At 34.7% G+C, this 23,363-nt stretch overlaps 2 protein-coding genes across 2 annotated transcripts in view; one reads left to right on the top strand and one right to left on the bottom strand.

Annotated features, from left to right (window-relative positions):
* Positions 1-2,824, top strand: part of LOC115210795 (techylectin-5B) — a 32,579-nt gene extending 29,755 nt beyond the window's left edge. The window contains exon 2 of the mRNA XM_029779534.2: positions 2,135-2,824. Within this exon, the coding sequence (XP_029635394.1) occupies positions 2,135-2,766 (632 nt within the window). The 3' untranslated portion in view covers positions 2,767-2,824. The remainder of the gene's footprint in view (positions 1-2,134) is intronic.
* Positions 1-23,363, bottom strand: part of LOC115210788 (protein disulfide-isomerase TMX3) — a 125,631-nt gene that overhangs the window by 56,063 nt on the left and 46,205 nt on the right. Inside the window, exons 7-9 of the mRNA XM_029779521.2 lie at positions 14,285-14,362; positions 10,175-10,241; positions 7,458-7,623 (exon numbers count right to left, since the gene is read on the bottom strand). Of these exons, the coding sequence (XP_029635381.1) occupies positions 7,458-7,623; positions 10,175-10,241; positions 14,285-14,362 (311 nt within the window). The remainder of the gene's footprint in view (positions 1-7,457; positions 7,624-10,174; positions 10,242-14,284; positions 14,363-23,363) is intronic.

Consider the following 23,363-nt stretch of genomic DNA (forward strand, 5'->3'; position numbering starts at 1 on the left):
TCAGTCACACTGGTATATAGTAGAGAGAGAAATGAAAAGAGGAATTAGTCACTGATTGATGAGCAATATATATGGGTGAAAGAAAGTAATGTATGTCAAGCAATAAAGACAAGGATGAGAGAGTGCAATGTGAGAGAACCACCACCATCCTTAGTCATATTGGTAGCACTGCGAAACTGCAACTGATTAGAGGGGAATGAATAAGTGGCATAGATGCCGGAAGCAAGAACAAGAAAAATGACGGGCATAGATGAAAGGGAACTGGGTGACAGTGGTATGGGTGATAGACAACTGAATGATAGAGATATGTGGTGCAAGGGATAAGAGATAGAGCAGCAAGTGATATCGGCATTAAAGGGGTTAGGGTTATCAAAGAAGTCAATGATATAGACTAGATGGTAAGCAGATATGCATGCTTACGTAGATGCTCACATGTACATAGCTTAACAACACCTGCTTGTGTGTGTGTGTGTGTGTTTGTGTGTGTGTGTGTGTTTGTGTGTGTGTGTGTGTGTGTGTGTGTGTTGTGTGTGTGTGTGTTTGTGTGTGTGTGTGTGTGTGTGTTTGTGTGTGTGTGTGTGTGTGTGTGTGTGTGTGTGTGTGTGTGTGTGTGTGTGTGTGTGTGTGTGTGTGTGTGTGTGTGTGTGGATAGGCAAACAGATAGATAATGAATGTATAGTTTAACTTCCAGTTTGCTGCAGCTGGGCAAGGGATTGGGTCTTCTCCCACGCAGCATACTGCCGATCAATGCATGTGCATTAGTGTATATGTGAGTATACGTATTTATGAGAGAAAGAGAGAGAGAGGAAGTGTGTGTGTGTGTATGTGTGTGTGTCTGTGCATGTGTTATGCATTTTGTTTATATCTTCATAAGGAACAAAGAAGGCCTTCTATGTATTTTGATCTTCTACTTTTCTGGAGCACAACATGGTGGTCTCTTCACTTCCTAAAAGTCTAGAACATCATTCACAGTATCATGTGTGGGAGAGAGAGAGAGAGAGAGAGAGTATGTGTACTCACACATTAAAGCACACTCCAGTGAACATTATAGCCTTATATTGTTCTTACTATAACAAGCAACAATTAAACAGAAACACTTATAACTAATCTCTGAGGCTTCAGGCTATTCAACAGAATGAGCATATCAAATACTGCCTCTACAGAATATATGGTTAAATACTTCATTAATTACATTGAAAGAGTATTTAGCTAATTAATTACATTTGTCTGAATGGAGTGAAGAAACTGTTTTCCTTTCACAAATCTTATCCTGTACTATAATATATTTTCATACTTTAGCTGTGAAATTTCATGAATGAGGAAACCATAAGCTAGAGGCATTTTTCTCAACAGAATTCAGTATATATATTCCTTACAATATGCTTTCATTAGCAGTACATATTATCTACAATGTTCCGTTTTACCAATATGAAGTCATATACTATTACATATATTGAGTATATTTTCATGTACTTTCATATTCATCATCATCATCATGTATTAATAAATAGGGAAATATCAAGTTGTTATTTAACCCTTTAGCATTTAATCCAACCATATTTGACCCAAATATTCTACCTGTTTTATGCTAAAACTGACCAGATCCAACCTCTTACACTTACCCTACAATGTCACTCTAAAAATATACAAACACACCATTAAAATCTTGAAGCCACAAAATGATGTGTGATTAATTCAAAACAATGTAAATAAATAATCATTAGATTTAGCAAAGAAATCTGAATGCTAAAGAGTTAAACAAAATATGCACAATGCTGATATTTGGGCTTCAGTATAAATTCTGTTTTAAAAAACTGAAAGCAAAGTTCTACTAACAAGAATTCAGACACCGCAGTAAAAGTGCATCTCACATAATAGCAGACAGCTGACTGTTTTTTTCTGCTGATTTCTGCTAACTACAGTATAATACATATTATTTACTTTGTGCAAGAGACAGAATTCAGGCCTTTCCTTTTTTATTTTGTAAAGTGATACAAACTTGAAGCAAGTATAAAATCACAAGCAACAAATCATCTGTACTGCTCTCCATTTGTTTTTTACTTGTTTTTTTTTGATTTTTTTTTTGTTTTTTATGCAAATGAATAACTCAACTTTGTTGTACTTTATATTTCAGATTGCAAAGATGTATATGAGCGAGGTCATACAGACAGCAGTGTTTACTACATAAAGCCTACTTACTCCTCTTGCCCCATCCCTGTATGGTGTGACATGGACACCCCACCAGGAGGATGGTTAGTCATTCAGAGACGACTGGATGGTAAATTGTCATTTAACCAAGACTGGAAAACTTACAAAGATGGATTTGGTGATGTAATACGAGAACTCTGGCTTGGTAATGACAATATTTTTTTGCTGACAAATCAAGCACATTACCAACTGCGTATTGATTTGTGGGACTTTCAAGGAAACCGTGTTTATGCAATATATGAAACCTTCAAGATAGATGGTGAACGGGACAGTTATAAATTAAACATAGGCAAATACAAAGGCAGTGCAAAAGATAGCTTCGGTAAACACAATGGACTTCTGTTTAGTACATCAGATAAAGACAATGATAAATGGAGCCAATATCACTGTGCTAAAGAATGGGAGGCTGGGTGGTGGTTTACTAACTGTTGGTTTGCTATTCTCAATGGACCCTACTATGAGAAAGCTAATGTAAGCTACCGGGGTATATCATGGAATGAATGGAAACATGAGCAACTGAAGAAAACGGAAATGAAAATACAACCGTTTAAATCATAACTTAAATTAGATTGTTTAATACAAAAATATAAAATAAAATTATATAATACTTTGTTGACCAGTTTGAGAGTTGTATTTATTGTAAAACTTGAATAAATATGAGACTTGTAAATATTTATATTTTTATCTGTTGAAAATAAAGTACAGCAAATATATGAAATATTGTGTAAGTTTGTCAATTACTACAATTATTGCAGGTAGTGAAATAGATAATTAAAAATATATATCTCTGATGACTATCAATTTTTTTATTGGATTAATTTGGAGGAAGGCCCACAGCCTTTGCAGGCTGCCCAAAACTGGATACCAACAGTCTTCAGCAAAAATTATTAGTTGATAAGAATAGGGTCTACATGATAAGAATAGGGTCTACATGAATTTTAATCCCTCTACAAATGTTTCCATACATAATTCAAATAAATCTGTTTACAAGTGAAATTGTACAGAATGCAGGCAAATAATTAGTTATCAACTTAAAATATCTAATGTCTTATATCACCGTGATCACCGTGACTGACCAGGCTATCAGATGTTGCTACACATTGCTGGTTACAGTGTGCTTCGCATTGTTTTAGCCTTCAAATGATGCCACCCCACTGCCTAAGCGAGCAGGCCAACAGAAGAAAGAGTGAGAGAAAGTTGTGGTGAAAGAGTACAGCAGGGATCGCCACCACCCCCTGCCGGAGCCTCGTGGAGCTTTAGGTGTTTTCGCTCAATAAACACTCACAATGCCCGGTCTGAGAATCGAAACCGCGATCCTCGGACCGCGAGTCCGCTGCCCTAACCACTGGGCCATTGCGCCTCCACAATGTCTTATATATCCATGATTAATGTTACTGTATTGTATTCTGATATTGTCAGCAGTTCTCTAGCATTAGGTTATGATGTATTGTGATACAGTAACCAACATATATAGTGTTTGCAGCAGGAAGCTTTAAATAAGGAATAATAATGCCTGTTGCCTATTTATTAAATGAGTGTTGTCTGTAAGATTAGTTACAACACTTCAGAATTAGAAATAAGATTTTTGCAAATGTTTAACTGCTTGATGCATTTCTTTTTCCTAAATATTTATATTTCCCTGCAGGAAAGAATTCTAGATAAACCATAACACAATCTGATAATAATGAACAGTGCAACACTCATGCTGTGTTTGCACAGCACTTGCAGTTACAATCCAAAAATAGATGAAAACAGAATAATAGAGTTAAGCATGGTGTTGAATTAAATTTTAGAATAACATGAGAATTATTCCTTTAAGTTAATATAAATCTTTATACACTTGTTGCCATCTAACACCATTCAACTTAACCCAAGTATACTTAAGGTGTATAAGTAATTAGATAAATGATTAGCATGATTCACAGGTCCAGCACTTTAGGTATACAAAGCTTCTGTCTGGTGGAGAACTACAGTAAGCACTCCAACATGGATGCAATAGATTATTGTTCACCTACACTGAAGAAGGCCGGGCATGTTGTTATTGCACCACTGTCCAGCCAGTTCATGCATTACAGAGGATTTGGACAGTTCTTATAGTAAAGTGGATTTGGTCAGAGTAAAACAGTTATTTTCCTATACAATATTACATGCAGGTATGAAACATACAATCAATATTATCAATACCACAGATGCACTGTGGCTACAACCCTGTAAATAAAATTCTAGCTCATCATTGATTTAATACCCATTATAAATATTCCAATGCATCTCAAATTTATTTCAGAACTACCTAGATATAAATTAAACATAAAAAAGAAATATTTTGATTATAGGTAACTGAAATTATTCTACAATAACTTTAAACATAATTTTAAGCATATTGGTTATAATAGGAGAAAATATGACTGTGTGATTAAGAAGTTCGCTCCAAAACCATGTGGTTAGTAGCTTGGTTTTAATGTATGGACACTCAGTTGACATTCTCTACTATAGCCATGGGTGGACCAATACCTTGTGAGTGGAACTGGTAGTCAGAAACTGAAAGCCTGTTTCATATATATATCATCATTGTTTAACATCTGCTTTCCATGCTGGCATGGGTTGGATGGTTTGACATGAAGCTGGCTAACCGGGAGCTATCCAGATTCCAACCGTCTGCTGTGGCATGGTTTCTAAGGCTGGATGCCCTTCCTAATGCCAACCACTTAACAGAATGTGCTGGGTGCTTTTTACATGCCACTGGCATGGGTGCATTAATGCAGCATTGGTATGGGTGCAATAATGCAGCACCAGCACAGGTGCTCTTTAAGTGGCACCAGCACCTGAAAAGACAAGCCTGTACATGTGGAAGACAGTGATTTTACTTAGCTTGACATGTCTTATCAAGTACAGCAAATCACATCTCCTAGTCCCATATATAAATACACACACACACACAATGTATGTATTTAAACATGTATGGTATATGTGCATGCTGATTGCAAGCAAATACCCAACCCTTCACAGAAACAATATCATTCATTTGCAGTTTACTGCAAAACCATGACTGGGATTCTTGATAGGTCTTGACATGTAAGTGCTAATTGTTAACCAATGCATTAGACAAAATATAAGATGATATATAAAATACTATCTAGATAAAATTATTTTTAAAAATTGTGTTTGTTAAATAAATGAAATGACATTGTTTAAAGTTGGCCAGTTGTGACTGGATACAAAAATGAATGCAAAAATAATGGTGAAAATTTTACAATATAAGTAACTAACTAAAGAAAGGAAATGACTTTCATACCCAATTATATATACACATTGGTAAATTTGGAAGAATAACAAAACAGAATATTGGAAAAGAAGCAGTATGTAAAATGTTACAAAACTTAAATGGGAAACAAAAGAGTGAAAAGTAGGATAGAATAATGTATAAGGTAGCAAGAGGAAGAAAGAAATAAAAAAAGAGAGAGAAGGAAGAAGGAATAAGTATTTTATGCACATGGTTCCAAAAAAGAAATAATCTGATATGCAGTTCCTTCTTATAAGTTCAAAATAAGCAGAGGAGTGGGTCAAATACTGACTAGCTGAAAAATGTGCAAATGCAGCTAATTTTTTAAAATTAATAATGTTACTGCAAGTTCATCATAAGCTGTACTTAATATGCATTACTATTAAAAGGAAATACTAAATTATTTTTATAAGTGTAACCACCTAATGCAGTTCTATGCACACAGGATACAAAGCTGTTTGGTATATATTTAATTACAACTGTTTGCTAAAGTAATGAAACAAAAATATAGGCCGACTAGAATATGTCAGTGGAGGGGTAACATTTATTTATATTTATGCATTCTACAGTACAATATATTTAAACCAATTTAGAGTTGTGGAGCACCAGAATGATTCTTTTAATTTTACCATCTTGAACCAATGGAGAGCAAATGAATAAAAATTAGTACCAATTTTCATCAGAAAAAATATACCAAACCAAGTTTGTTTCATGTAAGACAGTTAAAAGCAAGATTATAGGTAAATATACTGAATAAAATAGAGAAACCAATCATTACAACCAGGTAAAAAAAAATGGACATAACTTCAACATTTGATTGTTTGATAATTTTTTTTATAAAAATGTATATTCTTATAGGCGCAGGAGTGGCTGTGTGGTAAGTAGCTTGCTAACCAACCACATGGTTCTGGGTTCAATCCCACTGCGTGGCATCTTGGGCAAGTGTCTTCTGCTATAGCCCCGGGCTGACCAATGCCTTGTGAGTGGATTTGGTAGACGGAAACTGAAAGAAGCCTGTCGTATATATATATATATATATATATATATATATATATATTATATATATATATATATATATATATATATATATATATAAATGTATGTGTGTGTGTTTGTGTGTCTGTGTTTGTCCCCTAGCATTGCTTGACAACCGATGCTGGTGTGTGTTTACATCCCCGTCACTTAGCGGTTCGGCAAAAGAGACCGATATAATAAGTACTGGGCTTACAAAAAATAAGTCTCGGGGTCGATTTGCTCGACTAAAGGCGGTGCTCCAGCATGGCCGCAGTCAAATGACTGAAACAAGTAAAAGAGTAAAGAGTAAAAGAGTATTAGCACATTCAAAAACTATACTTAGCTAGGTGCACTTGGAAGATTTTATTTTTAGTACTTTTTGACCCCTCTATATTTGTACTTGTATATGTATTTGTAGCAGAATTCACCTGGGGTAGGTTGAGCCAGTTCCAACCATAGAATACACAACAATGTGAACAGAAGCAGACCACACTAAATAATCACAGACATTCATAAATCAATATGAAACAGGTTTTATGATTCCATGTCCTACCACAGCAACCATGAAACTGTCAAGTTGAAAGCTGACCTATTTTTCACCTAGGTGGTCAAAGGCAACAACGATGGAACTTATGACAGAAACAAATTAGCAAGCACACTTTTATAAATGACAAAAATTATTATTATTACTCTTGCTTTTCTTTTTCTACATTATCAACATACGTCAATACAATAATCTTTCTTTTTCACACACAATTTTCAAGTGAACAAAACAAAAGAACAAAAGACATGGTATTATGTTGTTTCCTGAAACCAGATACCTCACCCTAGGTAGCTTAAGTGATATATTCAATCCACACTTAAGTACTGAGAAGTGCATCCAACAATAAAGAAACTATATGTGTAATTATTACACAAAGTTCATAGATAATGAGATTTAAAAATTAATACTTACCGGGCATTAATTTTTCTATTTTTACTGTCTTCTTTATTATAAGCAGTAATTACTAGAATTTTCTTTAGCTCTACCATTTCATTGAGAATATTGGCAGTAACTGTAGGGTATGCGAGGTAACGTTCTTTAACTACCCAGTCATCAAGTTCAGTCATTGATGGTTCACCTGTTTCAAAAAAAAAAAAATTCCATGACAAATTTTGAAAACAATTTTATTTTTTATTTTTCAGGTTTACTTTTTCTTCATTTACACACATAACTCTGAAGCTATGTGTATGGGTGTGTGGTGGACACACATTTGTATGTTCGTATGCATGCCCAAATGTATGATCTACTTTAATTCTAATAAACTGATATGGGTAAATACACTTTAATTCTAATAAACTGATATGGGTAAATACACTTTATGTCATAAAACTCAAAAAGATTATCTCAAAGTTTGAAACTTTGGTAGAGAGATGATGTACAAGGACCGGATGCATTTTATGGATTGCCTGCATGCCATAATCAATTTAATCAAGAGGATCTGATGATGCTTTTTCAAAATCAGTAAGATGTTTGTGAAAAAGCATGGAAATTTATGGAAGCTAACATGTTATCAAACTGTAGAAACAATCTCTTCCCAGCAACACCAGAAATATGGTCATACATTAGAGTCTATTGAAAGTTGATTAGTGCTGTATCAATATTTTAAATGCAATAGAGCAGCAACAATGTAAACAGCCCAGCTATTAAGGCTGTCAGTTTTGGTGATATTTTATTAGAAGTTGTAGATAAGGTTTATCTCGTTACTTATCAGATATCTGGAGAAAACACTAATACAGTGTTGCCTAAAGAGTAAACGTGAAAGAAAAAGAAAACACAAATTGTAAAGGGGCAAGGACTGTAACAAGAGAAAAATAAGCTAAGTGGTAATAGCTGCAAGACTAACAACTCTACTGTCAAAGATGTGATGAAAATAGTATGTCAATCCATGTTCAAATTTTGGCTATTATTGTACAAAATTCTGCTTAGGTGTACCCTTATTTCAATGTTACAAATTACCTCTTTTGAAATGATTTAACCTTTTTACATCCAGATTATTCCATCAAATGTAATGCTTATTCTTTCACATTGTTTTGAATTAATCATGCATTACCTTGTAGCTTCAACAGCTTAAGGATGTGACTTCATTTTTAGACTGACAATGTGGAGTGGATGAGAGGCCAGGTTTGGTTGGTATGAATATAAAACAGAATATTTAGACAAGATATCACTGCTTTCAATGCTAAAGGGTTAAAGTAAACCGTTCCATCAAAATTCATGTTAATTTATGTTGGCGTGGCTGTGCAGTAAAAAACTTGCTTCCCATCCACAGGGTTCTGGATTCAGTCACCTTGGGCAAGTGTCTTCTACTATAGCCTCAGGCTGACCAAAGCCTTGTGAGTGGAATTGGTAGACGGAAACTGAAAGAAGCCCATTATCATATATATATATATATATATATATGTGTGTGTGTGTGTGTGTGTGTGTGTGTGTGTGTGTCTTTGTGTCTGTGTTTGCCCTCCCACCATCACTTGACAACTGATGTTGATGTGTTTACATCCCCATAACTTAGCAGTTCGGCAAAAGAGACCAATAGAATAAGTACTAGGCTTACAAAGAATAAGTCATGGGATCAATTTCTTTGACTAGAACTCTTTAAGGCAGTGCTCAAGTATGGCTACAGTCAAGTGACTGAAACAAGCAAAAGAATAAAAGAATAATAAGAGCCAAGTTATTTTGATAAGTGAAGATGCATGACTCAGTGGTTAGAGCATCAGGTTCATAATCATGAGGTAGTGAGTTCAATTCCTGGACCGGGCTGTGAGTTGTGTTCTTGAACAAAACACTTTATTTCATGTTGCTCCAGTTCACTCAGCTGTAGAAATGAGTTGGGACATCACTGGTTTCAAGCCATCTCAGCCTTTGCCTTTTCCTTAGATAACATCGGTGGTGTGGAGAGGAAAGGCTGGCATGCATGGGCGACTGCTGGTCTTCCATAAACAACTTTGCCCAGACTTATGCCTAGGAGGGAAACTTTCTAGCTGCAATCCCATGGTCATTCATTACCAAAGGGAGTCTTCTTCTTTTGATAAATTCCCCATTATTTACAAAACTAATTGAAATAAAGGCAATGTATTTCAATAGAAATATGATAACAAAAGGGTCAAACAAATGGACCTTTTATAGAAAGTAGAAATTTTGTTGAAAAAGATTCAGTTGCTATGCTGGCAGTTCCTAAACAATGCCACAACCCTAAAATGACTTGTAGGGTAGTCATAATGAGGAAAATATGGGTTACAGTGGTGAGAATGATGATAACAAAAATGGTGGTGACAACTATTATTTGTAGTATTATGTCTTAAAATATAAATGCTTTAAGGAAGAAATTCTTCAAAAACAAATATATAACAAGGAAAAAGTATTTGCTAAATGAAAGTTGCTGCTGTAATTAGATGCCTGCAACCCTCAGGCTTCATTTCTCAATTTCATTTCCTCTAATTAATACTAATGAGCAATTTACGAAATAAACAAATGAAAAGCAATAAAGTTCTAGTACCTAACAAAATAATTAGTCATCCATTAATATGGTGCAAAAAGTAATGACATATGATTCAAAACTAATTATTAAGACAGTTTTTGTAAAGATATTTTTATTTAAAAAAAACAGAAAACCCAGTAGAAAAAGCACTTACCAAAATATTCATCATAAAGATTATCTTTAAAAACAAGAACAGTTGGACTCCTGGTCATCCTTACATGCTGAAAAATTAGAATTATTTCTAACATGAAAATACAGTGTAAATATATATATATATATACAAGGTTGGACAAAATAATGGAAACACCTAGCATCATAGCATCTATAAAACTGTCAAAAGCTTGTTTATTTTTATGTTTTTGATTTATTATTAGTGTTGCTTAATATGTTTTGTTAAAATTGCTGTTTCTTTTCAGACATCATCAGAAAAAGGTAATTAAAATTCATTAAAATGACAGATCTATTGGACTTTCACACAGGGCAAATTGTTGGTGCTCGTATGGCAGGTGCTAGCATAACAAAACAGCTGAAATGTTTGGTGTATCAAGAAGTACTGTCTCAAAAGTAATGACAGCTTGTGAGAAAGAGGGAAAAATCTCCTCGTCAAAACAAAACTCTGGAAGAAAACCAAAACTTTCAGATAGGAACCGTCAGACTCTTACGTGAATTGTTAGAAAGGATCACAAAAGTACAGCTCCCAAAATTACTGCAGAGCTTAATTACTACCTCAAGAACCCAGTTTCCACAAAAACTGTTCACCAAGAGCTGCACAAAGCTGGATTTCGTGGGAGGGCTGCAATCAGAAAACCACTACTTTCAAAAACAAACGTTGCAAAGTGTTTAGAGTAGAGTAAAAACCTACAGAATTGGTTCCTAGGCAGTGGAAGAATGTTATTTTCTCAGACGAGTCATCCTTTACCCTATTTCTGACCACCAGTTGAGTATACATGTGGAGACAGCCAAAAGAGGCATTTGACCCAGACTGTCTTCTTCCAACTGTTAAACATGGAGGAGGATCTGTGATGATGGGGGGTGGGGCTATATCTTGGAAATCTGCCAGCCCAATGGTTTCTCTTCATGGCAGAATTAATAGTGAAGACTATTTAAGCATTTTATCTGAGCAAATTCATCCTATGGTTGCGGAACTGTTTCTCGACAGAAAAGCAATCTTTCAGGATGATAATGTATGAATTCACACAGCTAAAGTTGTTACTGAATGGCACAAGGAACATTCTAGTGAAGTTGAACATCTTATCTGGCCACCATAGACCCCAGATCTCAATATCATTGAACATTTATGGTGCATTTTAGAAAAAACAAGTAAGGAGTCTATATCCTCCACCATCATCACTACAAGAACTGGAGACTGTTTTAGCTAAAGGACAAAAATTCCTTTGGAAACAATTCAACTTTGTACGAGTCCATACCTCATAGAATTCAAGCTGTAATTACTGCCAAAGGCAGTCCTACCTCATTAAAACAAATTTGTTTGAAATTTTAAGGTGTTTCCATTATTTTGTCCAACCTCTGTATGTGTACATATACATATTCATATACATGATGTACAATTAAAAAAAGACAAAGAATGAATTTAGCACATCTTTATCATTTGTTACAACTGTTTCAGTACCACTCAGATTTCTAATTCCATTACACAAAGATGATTCCATGTGAAAACTAGCACAATTTTTACAGTTGATTATATTGAAGTGGCACTTCATCAGACTAACATCAAAATGTATCCTCTGACACTGTGCCAGTAGAATTGCAATTTTCCTCAAAATTCCAATTCTAAAGTGTAGGAATCCTAGAGCTTGGGCTGAGTGCTGCATTGGAAATACACCAATTTTCTACCCTATCAGTATCTACACTACTTTTTGCTCTAAACTTGCAAAATATTTTCTACACACACACACACGCATCCTCATCATTGTTTAATGTCCGTTTTCCATGCTGGCATGGATTGAAATTCTAATTTGAAATATAATAAATAGCAAAACAGTTATATTTTTCTTCAAATTTTGGATATAATGAAAGGATGAAAAACTGATTTAAAATATTAAACAACAAAAAGGCCCTGCATGTATTCAGATTGGATAAACATTCTCATATTGAAAATTTTGGAAATTTTACATAGAACAAGATACTCTGCTAGCTTCTTCAGTGATGAACAACAATTTATAACCATTTTTATATTTTAATTCTTTAATTACTTTCATTTCTTCTCATAACCACCACTGTCACCACCCCCATCATCCTCACTGCCCAATTCTCATCATAAGTCTCATAATTCAAAGTATTGTTGGAACATCAAAAAAGATTTTCGAACAAGCATACTCAATATAATCGGTTTCTTTTCAGGAGCTTCAAAAAAAAACTAGCTCTTCTTTCTTCTAAGGCACTGCTTCCAGAGAGAGTTTTTGAAAACCAGTTGTTTGGATGCTGTAACTACTCTTTTAGCTTCCATTTTTTTGGGAGGGTTGTTGATAACAGGTCTTCAAAGAGGCTCCTGATTTCCAAAGCTCAGCCTAATACTTCATATATATCATAAGCATGTATGTCAGTTTGGTTTAGAAGCTAAGAATATTGTTGTTCATAATCCAAGACAGTATTTAGCTTGGCAGCACTACCTATAAATGTACATTCAATAATAGAAGACCTTTGTTCATCACAAACCTGTACCCCGATTTCTAGCCATCTGTCACTGTCTCCTCATACTCTTATGAAACCACCCACTCTTTCCTTCCTTTCTGATCTTCTATACATATCCTCTCTTATGCTCATCTTGTACTTTGAGGGTTTGTTCAGCCCATCCCCTCACTTCAGATAATACACACACACACACAGAGTCAAGGAGATTTCTTCTTTTTCCTGTTATTTTCATGTTTTGCAAGTTTTTCAGCAACCTCACAAGTGCTGGTGGCACAAAAAAAGAGCATCCAGTACACACTATAAAGTTATTAGTGTCAGGATGTGCATCCAACCATAGAATCATACCAAAGCTGACACTGGAGCTCAACACAGCTCTGCAGCTTGCCATCCCCTCAAACTGTCCAAACCATGCCAGTATGGACGATGATGATGATGATGACAATGACTAGGACGTTTGATTTTTTAGAAGTTAGCTGATAGTAGTAGCTCTTTAGAGTTTTATTTCCTGGTCATTCCCTTTGAATTTCACTTTTGATGCATGATATTTTTTATTCTTCTAGTATTTTTGATATTCTCTAGACAATCACAGATTGCACAGGCAACTTTAATGACCTATGCATTTAACCCCTCAAACCAGCTCCTAAGTTACAATCTGTATTTACTAATTAAGCAGTAAAGATTTGGAGTTAACTATTTCTGTGCTATTTGAACATTCTTGCTTACTTCAGCCTGTGGTATTTTGAAGAAAAGAAGAATTTAGGATTTGAAAGAGTTGAACATTAGGGAAAGAAAAATAAAAGGAGAATAAAATTTAAAATGCCACTTAAATGTCTTCAACAGATGTTGATTATACTTTTCCCATGCTGTAGTATTCTCATTGCTATCAGGTGATAACATGCTCCAATCATTATATAAACATTTCTCTTAGATGGTTTCACTGATCAATCCCATATGCTTCAAAATCATTACTTCTTTCTCCTCCTTTTATCTGCAAATGTTCTCTCACAACATACATTTATGAATGGGCTGTAATGTAAGTTCTAAATATCTCCTTCCATAACCAAGTCTTCTTTCTCCCAATTTCAATTTGTGAATATGCTGAAGTGTGCATTTTATCATAAGTAACAGCTTTAATATTTGAAACTTTATTCTGGATAACAAAATACTGAATGTTTGAAATTTTGTTTTAGATTAAAGTTTCATTGAGAGAGAGAGAGAGAGCATTCATTCATACAGTAAGCTAACATGTTAAATCATGTAATCTTAAGAAAATATATGAGAATGTTTGCATACATATGTTATTTACGTAACATATTTCAACCACAGTTCTGTTCTGACAACTTTGAAGAACAAATCATTCATCAAGATCTTAGAGGAAAAAGGGAGCAATTTAAGCTTTAGAACACTGTAGGTGCATCCTGCTGTCATATGAGTTTTCTCCCCTCTTAATACAACACAGTGTGCTTGCAGCTACAGGAGAGAAAACTCATATGGTGACATGATGCACTTTGAGCATGCTAAAGGTTAATCAATCCTACCATTTTTTCCTTTCCTATTGTGTCATAATGGTTATATAAAACTTGAAACAGAGGCAAAACGATGTTATACTTACTGGTGGTAATACTCTGCTTTCCCCCACATAAAAATAGCTTTGGATCAGTTGTCTCCTAGCTGTCAATACAAACTTTTTCTGGAAAAAAAAAACCCATTAAAATATGTATAAAGGAAAAAAATCTCAGGAGTAATGAAAAAAAAATTATGACCAGATATAATCTGGTGTTAGTAGAAGAGATTAGTAAATTGTAATATAATGAAATAAAGTAAATGGCATTGCTCCTATCTTTTTTTTTTTCTCTTTTTTACTTGTTTCAGTCATTTGACTGCGGCCATGCTGGAGCACCACCTTTTAGTCAAGCAAATCGACCCCAGGTTTTATTCTTTGTAAGCCTTAGTACTTATTCTATCAGTCTCTTTTGCCGAACCGCTAAGCAACGGGAACGTAAACATACCAGCATCAGTTGTCAAGCGATGTTGGGGGGACAAACACACACACACATATATATACATATATATATATATATATATATATATATATATATATATATATATATATAATATATATATATATATATATATATATATACGAAAGGCTTCTTTCAGTTTCCGTCTACCAAATCCACTCACAAGGATTTGGTTGGCCCGAGGCTATAGTAGAAGACACTTTCCCAAGGTGCCACGCAGTGGGACTGAACCCGGAACCGTGTGGTTGGTAAGCAGGCTACTTACCACACAGCCACACAGCCAATTGTCTACAATTTGTATTGAGTGAAGTCAACATTTACAGATATTCTATAGTCCATATAAGAAATAAACTATTATATCTATATATGTAAGAAATGTGACACTGTATTTAAAAATTATGAGTAGTTGAATGTCTACTGAATGTATACTATAAATTTCATTGTTTTATTTATAAATGAGGAGCCTTGGTGGTAGGATTAAACTACAGTAGCTACTCTGATGATCAAAGCCCGTTGAAGAATATTTGGAATGAGATTTGACACAATTGACAACACAAAGAATGTAATACTGTGCAAACTGGAAAGAATCAATTTTGCAGACAGTTAGAAATGTCAAAAAGAGTCAAAAGGATCAGTAATTGTCAAGCAAGAAATTCAACAAAAAAATTATGCATCCTCAGGCCAAACTGTAAAACCATTTAGCTAAAATTTAAAATAAGTACTCTTTTCATTTTCATTTGAGTGATTGATGACATAAAGGGCATCCAGCTATAAAGTAACTGGTTTAGAAATGTATGCTACATGTGCCAAATTACAAAAGCATTCAACACATGGTAACTGGATGCTTAAAAAAATTAGATGAAAGCTATTTCACACTCAAATGCCAGAATGGGAATAAACTTGTAAATAATATATTCTAGTTAATTTTATGAAACAGCTATTTTAGTATGCATTAAGCAAATATATATGTGTATACACACATGCATGCCTACACATGATAAAATAATAAATACAGGGTGTTAATAAAATAGACAAAAAAGGAACATAATCCAAAATTAGGGCAACAATTAATTAAACTGCGTCTTAAAAACAAAACCAAACAAACGTATACAAAATAGATTTGTAAAAGCAACTAAAAAATGAAAAAGAAAATATTTATGAGACATTTCCTAACAGATATGCTAACTTAAAATATAAGTAAAGAGACTAAACGTAGAAGTAGAAGAGTAAAAATTTAATTGCCTAAGCTTGACTGCTTTCAGTTAACATTTTACTAAATAGTATTAATAATAATAAAGTTCTCTCCATACTCAATTCAGGCATTTTATTTGCTAACGAATAGTCTTCAACAGCAATAAGAATTCAGCATTTTCCTCAACATTAAGTCTAATATTTCAAATATATTTTACAATATATATCAAGTCTTAATTGCTACCAATTTTTGGAAAATTTCTCTCTCATCTATTTCCCCATTTCTCCCTCCTTCTCTTTCTACATTATAAAGTAACCTTATTCTTTCAGACAAAAAATCTATTAGTCCATTAACTTTCAGAACATTGCAAATGTTATACCAGATAGTTGGGTAACCTTTTAAAATATTTTATCGGTTTCACATACATTTTAAACTCAACAATACCAACACTGCTGCCACCACCATTACCACAACTATAGCAGCATCAGCAACAATTTAATATCCCCAACATCATGTTGACATAGTTTGAAGAACACTGTAATATGACATCTTCCAAAGTTTTTTGACCCCTGAATGTTTTCCTCTGAAAGCTACTTACTAATAATCAACTCCAATGGATTTTTTTTTTACCTAACTCTAAAATCCCGCATCTTCCACTATTATTGCAATGTACTTCATCATTTAACATACAGAATCCATTCAGATTTTAAATATATGCTAGTAAATACATCTCTAACAATAAATTCATCTTTTGTTGGTTTTTTTTTTTTTTGGTTTTTTATTTTTGGTTTTTTTGATACTGGTTTATATTTTCAATAACTACCCAATTGCTTCTTAAACTCATCATCATCATTTAACATTTGTTTTCCATGGGCTGAGTCTATCTTTGAATATACTCAGAATCCTCAAAAGCTTACTATATCTTTGAAGATCACATTACATATTATACTTAACTTGCTCTTCTTCAGATGCTGATGTCAATGCCCTAGTTTATTATATATAACACTTCTCATACAGGTATAATATAATCTGTTCAATTTACAGAGATAAAATATTTTTGTTGTTTACAATTACCCCATACAACTAACAGAATTTATCTACTAGTTCTAACAAACTTTCTGGCAGAACAAGGTATCCAGCAATTGTCTACCAGTTCTGTTCCCTACAAAAAGATCTAATGGCACCACTTACTGAATATACTAACATAAACAAGCCAATGAGCAAGTCTGTATATAATCACCAAGTCTACTAGAAATAGCAGCAAAATCACTTAGCAAATCATTTTTCTATCTTTAAAAATAACACATTTGATAATATGAAGTAAAAGATAGAATAAACACAGGTGGATGACATTTGATCATCAGTTTGTTCAGTCAGAACTGACCTGAGGCTAAATAACAACTACTTAATAATTAAATCTATTCTATAGGAATTTCATGAAGAAGCAAGAATGAATAGGAAAGATTTTGAATAGGAAGGATTTTGACACAGTAGCAGTAAGTAAAAAAGAAATTAGTGTATGAAGTATGTTTAGACCAGGAGTAGGGAAACCCTTGCCCATAGGTGCAAATGCACCTGTGAACACATTCTATTGTGCCCAAAGGCTGATATACTCATGTGTACAAAATATAATAAATTTTTCAATTATGAAATTTATACAATATTCATATGCCTATTTGCAACATAAATCGTGTTTCCACTACAACTTAAAATGGTTAGACTCAAAAAGAAATTGTTCCTTTTGAATGGAAATTTTGTTTTCACTATAAAACATATATTGCTAAGTTTGTACCACCCCCTTGAGACCAAACTACACTTTAGCTGAAAGTTATAGGATACCACATAGGTAATATAAACATCCTAAATTCAGTGGCGGCGTTAATTAAGATGTTATGTGTTAATTTAATGTATTAAACTTATCTTTATTAATGTATATCGAATTATACATAGTTATATACAAGATTTACACAGATATAAGAGTTAGAACTTGTGGTCCACCCGCAGACTTCTTTCATTGGAAATTCTTGCCCGCAGCACTAAAGTTTCCCCACCCCTGGTTTAGATGAAGAGTTAAATGTAATAATTCATTGTAGTCATGTATTATGATTATCATCATAATCAAAACCATTAGGAGTTTAACATTGATTGTTCTATACCAGCATGGTTTGAATGGTTTATTAATTTTTTTAAGCAATTTTTCCTTTTTAGCATAAACACAACAGCTTTATTCAGAAATTTGGACATTTATTTATTCAGAAAGTGGTACCTTATTATCATACAAATAAACCAATAGAGTAAAATGCTTTTCTTTTATCATTATTATTATTATTATTATTATTATAATTTGGCACTGGAGTAAGGGACAGTGTCTACAGCCTTTGAAGGCCATCTGAGACTGGAGAGACTGATACTGTTAGCATTCTGTTCAAAGTGTTGCAAATCAATGACTGAGGAAAGACACATGCAGGGAAAGATTTCCAGAGATTTAACATTCAGAGAGAGAGGGAAAAAAAACCAAGTGGTTAGTGTGGCACCCAAACAGTTGGTCATAGCATAGATGATAAAAAGAGGAGAAATGAGTGAGACGAGATGCCTGTTGGAAGGTGGCATGAGACCAGATAAGTCCAAGAAGTAGAGACTGCTGTAGGAGCAGTAGAGAAGGCAGAGAGGGATTAAGATTAGCATAAAGGAAGGATATAATGACAGCAAAAATTGGAACTCAAAACATTTAAAGAGGATCAAGCAGCACAGTCAAAGGAAAAGGTGTAGGATCCATAGGACTCCTTTAGATTTTAATGCTGAAAAATGAATGAAGATTACCCATCTGCTGGATGGATAATGTCAGTGTGCTTATTCAGCAGAGTGTAAATGATTTAAGAGAAAAACTGGATATAAGAAGCATTAGATGTAGTGAGCTAGAGAGGAGATTGCACTGGTATGATCATGTGATGCCTATGGATGAGGACTGCTGCATAAAGATATGCTGATCTTTAATTGTAGGGAACTTGTGGAAGGAGTAGACTGTGGAAGGTATGGGACGAAGTAGTAAGAAAGGATCTTCAAACATTTGGCCTCACACGAGACCAAGACTCCTAGCATTTGTGGCACTTGAGAAGACACATGAAGCTAAGTAAAACTGTGGTTGTCCATACATACAGGGATGTCCTCTATACCACTCTCTCAGCAGAGAGGTCCTTCCCTTGAGGGCTCACAGGTACTGGTGTCACATAAAAACTGCCCATGCTGGTGCTACATAAAAGCACTCATGCCAGTGCCACATAAGACCACTCATGCTAGTGCCATATAAAAGAACCCATGTTGCTGTCACAGAAAAGCACCTGTACTGGTGCCACATAAAAGCACCTGTGCTGTTGCCACATAAAATTGTTTGTCAGTGTGACATAAAAGCACTCATGCCATGTAACAGCACTTGTGCCGCTGCCAGTCTTGGTGCCAGATAAAAGCACCCATGCTGGTGTCACATAAAAAGCACTTAGTACATGCTGTGAAGTGGTTGATGTTAGGAAGGGCATCTAACCATAAAAACCATGCCAAAATAGACAATTGGAATCTGAGCAGCTCTCTAGTCAGCTTGTTCCTGTCAAACTATCCTACCCATGCCAGCATGGAAAGCAGACGTTAAATGATAATGATAAATATATTAATATAGATAATGTTTCATAGGTGGAATGTATGTGTTGCAGTTGATGAAAAGTAAAGACAGAAAAAGGGTTGGACATAATATTACTGACTTGAAATAAGTGATAGGTGTTTCAGAGATGGTAAGGCAGTTTGTCATCATCACTTGTCTTTGTCTTTTGTTTTCAGTAAATTTGAACTATGTATTGAATATACTTGATAAATTTAACTGTACTTTCACTCAGGTAAGAAAACCGTGGAAGGCCAGAAATATGTGGGTGAGTAGAGCAAGAACAAGATGGTAAAGACATTGTTATTGAGATGGAGACAGGAGTGGAGAGATGACAACAGTAGAGGTGGTCAAAAGCAAGAGTTCATGATGGGTGACAACAGAAGTGGCTCAGAAGAGGTGAGGAGACAGTGAAGAGATGACCATAGGGAAAGAATGAGGTAGATTTTATTGGATATGGCTCAATAGTCTCGAATACAGAGGCTTAGAGTTGGGAAAGAGTAATAGAGTGATGAAGATGGTCTGATGCAGTTCCTGATACATAGGCTTAGTGAAGGAGGAGGGTAGCAGAGTAGTCCTCATCATATTACCACACTCATCAAATGCAGTCTCATATGCACAGGCCTAGTGTAGGAGGAGGTGGCAGAGTGGTGAGGATGATGGTAGAGTGGGACCATTTGTCACTTGCTAGGATCACATAGTGAAGAGATTAGAGATGATGCCGTATGAATGATACGGAGATGACTGAAGTGAACAGAATGATGAGTGAAGGAGGGAAGGTAAGTAGCAGTAGATAAGAAGGGATCAGAGATACCAGGGATGGCAGCAAATATAAGCTTGGTAGGATACATTTATAAACAGCCTCTATCACTACCCTTGCTTATTTCAATGTATTTCAATTGCTGCAGGACATCACGGCTTCTGCAGCACTGATTATCCAACGGTTTAAATTCAAGCGATGTTCTGTTAGCCACTGTATTCATATACTGCATCACACTTTGCTATTATAATAATATATTTCTGAGGAGCTATCATACATTACATAAATATCTATATGTTCCAGGTGCCGAAACATTCATTCTTTTCTACAGCTGACCAATGCCTAGTGAGTGAATTTGGTAGAAAGAAACTGCATGGAAGCCAGTCATGTGTGTGTGTGTGTGTGTATGTGTTCCCTCCCCACACTACTTGACAAGTGGTTTGTTTATGTCTCTGCAGCTAAATAGTTTGGCAAAAGAGACCAGTAAAGAAAGAGACTTTAAAAAATAAGTGCTGGGGTCAATTTGTTTGACTAAACCCTTCAAGGCATCACTGCACTTTAATGATTGAAATAAGTAAAAGATAAAACATTATTGACCAAATGCAAGGGTGTGCTTTCCAAGAACAATGCTTTGTGAAGTCACTGTCATCTATATTCAAAAACCTGTCATCACCTCTGCTTTATCCATGTCAACATCTTCCAAAAACCTGACATAAAATTGTGTTGGTGGCAACTGAAAACATGGCTGCTTGCCTTCAAAGCAAACAACACATTGATAGATAGTCAAAATATCTATTATTGATCATCAATGAAGGTATGTACAGTTTTGATCAGATCAGTAACAACTGATAGTTGATGGAAGTTATTCTGGGAACATGACTCAAACCTTCAAGAAGGATATTGATGTAATACCGTATACAATTTCATCTAATTTCTTTACCCAATAATATTTTATAATTACAATAGCTATTACTGCTATTTTACACTTGTTTACTTTGTTTAACTTGCAGTTTAAATCGCATGAATCACTTTTCATTAATTACAAATCTCATACTGAACACTTAACTTAATCCTTCACTTCTTGTAACTGCATCTCTCTATAATAAAATTCTTATGATTTAATAATTTACACTCATTAATAGAGTAACCTCATATCCAGCCAGTATAATAGAGCCTATAGAACCACAATCTTTCTCATTTGGAACATCAAGCAAGAATAAAAAAGTAAAACATGGGAAAAGTACTTAAGAAGTATGCAAATTTGAAAACAGTAAGTTATAGCACAAAATTTTCTCAAGAGTGCCAAGTAAATCCAACTATTTATTTGATCATATTTTACTGACATACTGATTGACAAATAAGAAATTGTGCACAACAGAAGGGTTGAATAAATATAAATAAAAACTTTTATCTTTTACTTGTTTCAGTCAAAAAAAACTGCCTTGAATGGTTTAGTCAAAGAACCCAACTCCAATGCATGTTTTTAAAGTTTGGTATATACTCTATCAGTCTCATTGCTAAAGTGCCAAGTTACAATGTGAACAAACCAGCACCAGATGTGTAGAGGAGACACACAAACACACACACACATGCACATACGCATGTGCACACACACATGCACAACAGGCTTCTACACAGTTTTTGCCAACCGAATTGGCATTAGTTGGCCTGAGGCTATAGCAGAAGACATTTGCCAAAAGTGCTGTGCAGTGGGATGAGCCAAAACCATGCCATTGCAAATCAAGCTTCTCAAATATACACCCATGCTTGCACCTATATCACATGGCCATGCCTACACCTACGGCTATGCTTATGCCTATGCAAAGATAACAGAGATCACAAGGAGAAAACTGAATACAAACTGAAAATAAATTACAGTTGGATATACATTGGATGGGAATAAGAAGCATAATAATGAATGGTAAGAAATGGTGAGAAAAATAATTGCTCATGGCTGTGTGGTAAGAACAAGTGCATATGTGTCTGTGTGGTAAGAAGCTTCTTTCTTAATTGCATGGCTCCAGGTTCAGTCCCGCTGCATGGCATCTTGGCCAAGTGTCTTCTATACACGACCAAAGCCTTGTGAGTGGATTTGGTAGATGGAAACTGCAAGAAACTCATCGTGTGTGTGTGTGTGTACATATATATATATATCTGGGTGTGTGTGTCTTGGTTTGTCCCTCACCACTACTTAACAACCAGTGTTGGTTTGTTTATATCTTCTTAACTTCAGCATGAGTCCAATAAGTAATGGGCTTTAAAAAAAAGTATTGGGATCGATTCATTCCACTAAAAATTCTTTGAGGCAATGCTCCAGCATGGCCGCAGTCTAATGACTGAAACAAGTAGGAAAAAAAATAAAAGATAGTAAAATTAATGATAAGGCTGTCATGAGTTAAGGTGAGTAAAGCTATGAGATTGCTGAAGTACTCTTTCCACAGGAGCAGGCATAGCTGTGTGATTAAGAAACTCACTTTGTAACCATATAGTTTCAGGTTCAAACCCACAGTGCAGCACCTTGGGCAAATGTCTTTTACTATAACCCCAAGCCAATTAATGCTATGCGAAGGAATTTAGTAGATGGAAACTGTGTGGAAGCCCATCATTTGTGTTGCGTGTGTGTGTGACAGAGAGAGAGAGAGAGAGGGAGAGAGAGAGAGGGAGAGAGAGAGAGTGTGTGCCTTTGTGTTTGTTAGGTCTCCCCCACTACTTGACAGTTAATGTTGTTTTGTTTACAACCCTGTAACTTAGATAAAATAAGTTTCAGACTTTAGAAAATAAGTATTGGGGTCAGTTAGTTACTAAACTTTTAAGGTAATGGTCAAGCATGGCAATAGTCCAATAACTGAAACAAATAAATGATAAAAGATAACATAATATAGATTATATAGTTAAGTGATTCTCCAGGAATAAAAACAATAAGTAAAGTAACAGAATAATTTAGAGGTAACAAGAGTAAGACAGCTGAATAGTTTATTATTTTAAAGTAGTGAATGACTAAAATTTGATTTAAAAAAAGTCAAAATATGATATGATTTAAATGAAACTTCTAAGCAAAAGAATGAATAA

The sequence above is a fragment of the Octopus sinensis genome, linkage group LG1 (assembly GCF_006345805.1).
Source record: "Octopus sinensis linkage group LG1, ASM634580v1, whole genome shotgun sequence".
NCBI classification, from domain to species: Eukaryota; Metazoa; Mollusca; class Cephalopoda; order Octopoda; family Octopodidae; genus Octopus; species Octopus sinensis.